The sequence below is a fragment of the Austrofundulus limnaeus genome, unplaced genomic scaffold, assembly GCF_001266775.1.
Source record: "Austrofundulus limnaeus strain Quisiro unplaced genomic scaffold, Austrofundulus_limnaeus-1.0 Scaffold328, whole genome shotgun sequence".
NCBI lineage: Eukaryota > Metazoa > Chordata > Actinopteri > Cyprinodontiformes > Rivulidae > Austrofundulus > Austrofundulus limnaeus.
Window position 1 is genome coordinate 168,177 of NW_013952730.1, and position 4,066 is coordinate 172,242.

The 4,066-nt window shown below is 36.9% G+C and overlaps 1 protein-coding gene across 1 annotated transcript in view; it reads right to left on the reverse strand.

Annotated features, from left to right (window-relative positions):
• Positions 1–1,068: 1,068 nt before the first annotated feature.
• Positions 1,069–4,066, reverse strand: part of gucd1 (guanylyl cyclase domain containing 1) — a 6,729-nt gene continuing 3,731 nt past the window's right edge. The window contains exon 6 of the mRNA XM_014022389.1: positions 1,069–2,276. Coding sequence (XP_013877843.1) covers positions 2,185–2,276 — 92 coding nt within the window. The 3' untranslated portion in view covers positions 1,069–2,184. The remainder of the gene's footprint in view (positions 2,277–4,066) is intronic.

Consider the following 4,066-nt stretch of genomic DNA (forward strand, 5'->3'; position numbering starts at 1 on the left):
ATTAAAAGCTTTAGATTTAAAAAGCTTTATAGTTTTAAGTTTCTTAGTTCTGAATGTTACAACAGATTATTCATAACCACACTGATATTCTTGTTTTGTTGCTTTACAACCTAAAATATAATTCAGTTTAATTAGTAACGGATCCATAGAACACAGTATCTGCTGCCTTTAATGCAAACATTTAAGAAATTATGATGAAAAAAATGAAACTACAGCTTTGGAAATGATGTTTACTTTTGAATTTGCATTATGGTGGGCAGCACTAATCTAAAAATTAGTTCCACTAACCCTAAAACACTAACTCAAATATTTAGGTCCCCTAATTCTAAAGCACTAAAATAACCCAGTCAACCCATGAATATTCTTCAACAGACAACATGAGTCACATGTTGTCATGTTGTTCTCTTAAAACTTATCATTGACATTCCACAGCTGTATTTGGTTCATATATTGTCAATATGTCACCTGGTGGATCAGTGACACTCATATGAACAAAATGTGTGWCAGTTTTCACCCTCAGCTGTTAACATTAATGTTGATCAATAACATTTATAGACCTCAGTTAGTGCTTCTAAATTTACCAAGTGCTAATCCACCAATAAATTTTAAAATTAGCAAAAGCCCTAAAGCACTAATCAGGAAATTAGTGCTTTAGGGGAACTGTGCCCACCACTGGTTGAGGGGAACTCTCAGCTACCACACCTAAATTTAGATTTAATATATATAAAACGGAGTTAGTTTAATCTAAGGTTAATTAGCTGTTTGAGTGGCTCACAAGATATTTTACTAACAGCTGAATGAACACACGACACAAGCAACATTGTCCATATTTCACCTTCGATGGTGGGTTAAAATGAAACTAAAAATGATGAAAAATCTGAAACTGAGAAACTGAGTGCACTTTCTCTGCTTTGCTTTAACCATTACCTCCAGAAAACACATTAGTTAGAGAAGATCCACCTGTGAGCAAACCGAGTCTCAGTCTGAACACACCTGTTCTGATAAACACCTGTGAAGGACGAAAAATAAAAAAATAAAACTGTGTTGGACTCAGAGAATAAAAGGTGCAACGTTTCATTCTTTTAATTCTCTTTTAAATGAACTAAATGTTTGTTAAATAAAAAAGAAACACGTCTTAATTAACTCCTGCCACCTTCAACAGAGTTTTGAAACAAAGCTGTCGTGTGAGCTGTTAGAGGATGACTCTCAGCTACTACCACACCTCAGTGTTTGTTCTGTTCACTCCAGTAGTTAATTAGATGGACGTCCGAGGATTACTTTGAGTTTATTTAGAATCATCCCAGTGGTTCATGGGATATTTTGCTAACACACCGACAGACAAATGATTACAGGATTAAAAAAAAAAAAAGGTTTAAAAGCAGAACCAAAGATGATTTTAAAGCATTTTAATTTAAACAACGGCATCGTGTCTGGTTTGAAAAATGTAGTGCAAAAGTTTCCACGACTGTAACTTTAAAACAAAGAACTAAAACTGAGGGATGAAAAGGAAAGTAGTGTTAAGGACATCCAACACGTTATTACGGCAGCAGAACACAAAGCGGGAGGATGAGCGACGAACAAACACTTCATTCAGTCTGGTTATGTTCTTCTGCTGGCACTGAGATACACAAACAACTATTGCACTGATGTCACGTCAGAACGCTGATTACCTGAGACCCCCGAACACCACCGCTCCCGTTTTCCCTGTTGATCGACTCGTTTCAATTAAAAGTGAGTTTCTTAAAAAGGCAGTAAGAGGAGAGGCTGAGGGCTGGAGATGAGCAGCTTCACGTCGACACAAAACACAAAATAGATTCAACGCACAATACTGTCGTTTAGCCAGAAGCCCTGAATYGTGTGCACGCTAGATTTCCTGGGTTTTCACATTCTAAACTAATGTTTCCCAAATTTCATCCAAAGCTGCTCAACTCTGAGCCTCAGAGTGTAACGACACACTTGACGGAACCTGAAGAGTCATTAAAATTCAACAAAAACAGTAAAATTCATTTGAACCATCCGCTCCTCTTAAACAACGAGAGAGAGAAAAATAAAAAGTTCCTCGAGTTTTAACTCTCCTCGCTGAGACGACTTCAAAGGGCGAGTCGTTTTGGTGTGTGAATGTTCAAAAGCAGACGAGCCGCGGAGAGAGCAGCCGGGGGGTGGGGGGTGACGACTGGACGTCCATCAGCTCTCCTTGAAGATGAAGAGGATGTCCTCATCGGTCCCGTAGCTCCGCCTGGCCTCTTCAAAGTTACTGATGCTGGTGCAGCACACGCCTGAAACAAGTTTGAATTTGAATTATAAATTATTTATTAGAAACATTTTTACATAATATAAATAAATAAATAAAAACTTTACTGAACTTTCACTTTTAGGAAAYTGGCCTTGAGAGTGACGTGTCAATTTATTTAAAACATAAAAAAACAACAAAGTGCTTTATGATTCAAATGAAAAACTACAAGAAAACATGAGAACTCTTCTTGTGTCATGAAAACACAAGTTAAAATAAAACACAGAAACACAATAAAAACCATCAGTTCTAACTGAACCTCAAACTCCAGAGAGAATCATCTCAACAGACTCAGTCTCTGTATGAAGAGCTGAACTGTTCTACAGTTTTAGGGCTGCAGTCACAAAATCTTCATCACTTCTAGGGGTGTAAGAAAATATCGATACACTGAAATATCGCGATATTTCATTTCCCGATACTGTATCAATATTCTAAAGCCCTGTATCAATTTTTTAATTAAGATTTTAAATGTCAACCTTCTTGCCAACCTTTCATTTTTATGTTGTAGTTCAGCCTCTGACCACTAGTTGGCAGCAGTGAGCCAGCCATTTGGCTCCTCTACCTCTTGAGCCCCAGAGAGTAAGGGTAGCATTAGCATTGTAAGTAAACATTAGCATTTCTTTTTTTTTTTCAGTTAGAGGTTTTTATTTAATAGAATTTTTGGACAAAAAAATCGCAATATATCGCAATATATTGCCTTGCTTACAGTATCGCAATATATCGGGATATATCGTATCCTGACCCCTCTGATATGATATGTATCATATCGCCAAATTCTTGCCAATACACAGCCCTAATCACTTCTGATGCTCAGAGTGGATTCAGAGACATCTGACACAAACTGGTTGGTAGTTCAAGTTTTCTTACTGGATGTCAAGAAGACTACATAAGTAAGATGGAGTCAGAGTTTTAAAAACAATAAAATCTGAAAATCAATTCAGAAGTGGACAAAAAGCAGTGGCGGCTGGTCAATAGGGGGCGCTACGGCGCCGCCCCACCACTATTTTTGGTACACAAAAATAAAAAATAAATAAAAAACAAAATAAATTGTTATAAATGTTTCGAAAAAATATTGTATATGTTTTCTGATAAGTAAAATAAATAATTTAAAGTTATAGATGTGTAAACTTCCATTCTACTCATGACCTTTTTCATGTTGAGTCACTTCTGGGCATTCKGATTATTTAATCCAAATGCATTTCAGTCTGTTAAAAAATATTTGTGCATGTAAACATAGCTAGTATGAACAACCCCTCATCATTACACTACCCACAAGGTTTTGTCAAATTAAAAGGTGTACCAGGAGTTGATGAGAAAACTGCAAAAAGAGGAACAGATGACTCTCATCATAACACAAAACAAGACTTCAGACAGGTTCTGACGATAGTACTGCACATCATCATCATCATCATCATCGTTTATTTATAAAGCACAATAAAAACCAAAGTGTTGTACAGGAGCATAAAATAAAAACAATGAACAAARTACAGTAATAAAACGAACAATAAAATCCAACAAAACAGCAAAGGCTGTCCTAATGATCCTGCTCTTCAGACTCAAATGCCTGTTTAAACAGATGAGTTTTAACAGAGACTTAAACTCATTCAGAGACCCAGCAGACCTCACAGACAGTGGGAGGTTGTTCCAGAGCCGAGGTCCTGCAACTGAAAAGGCTCCGTCTCCCCTGGTCACAAGCCGAGACCTGGGAACAACTAAAAGCTTTTGATTTACAGATCTCAGGGATCTATTTGGAATGTGAGGCTGTAAAAGCTCAGT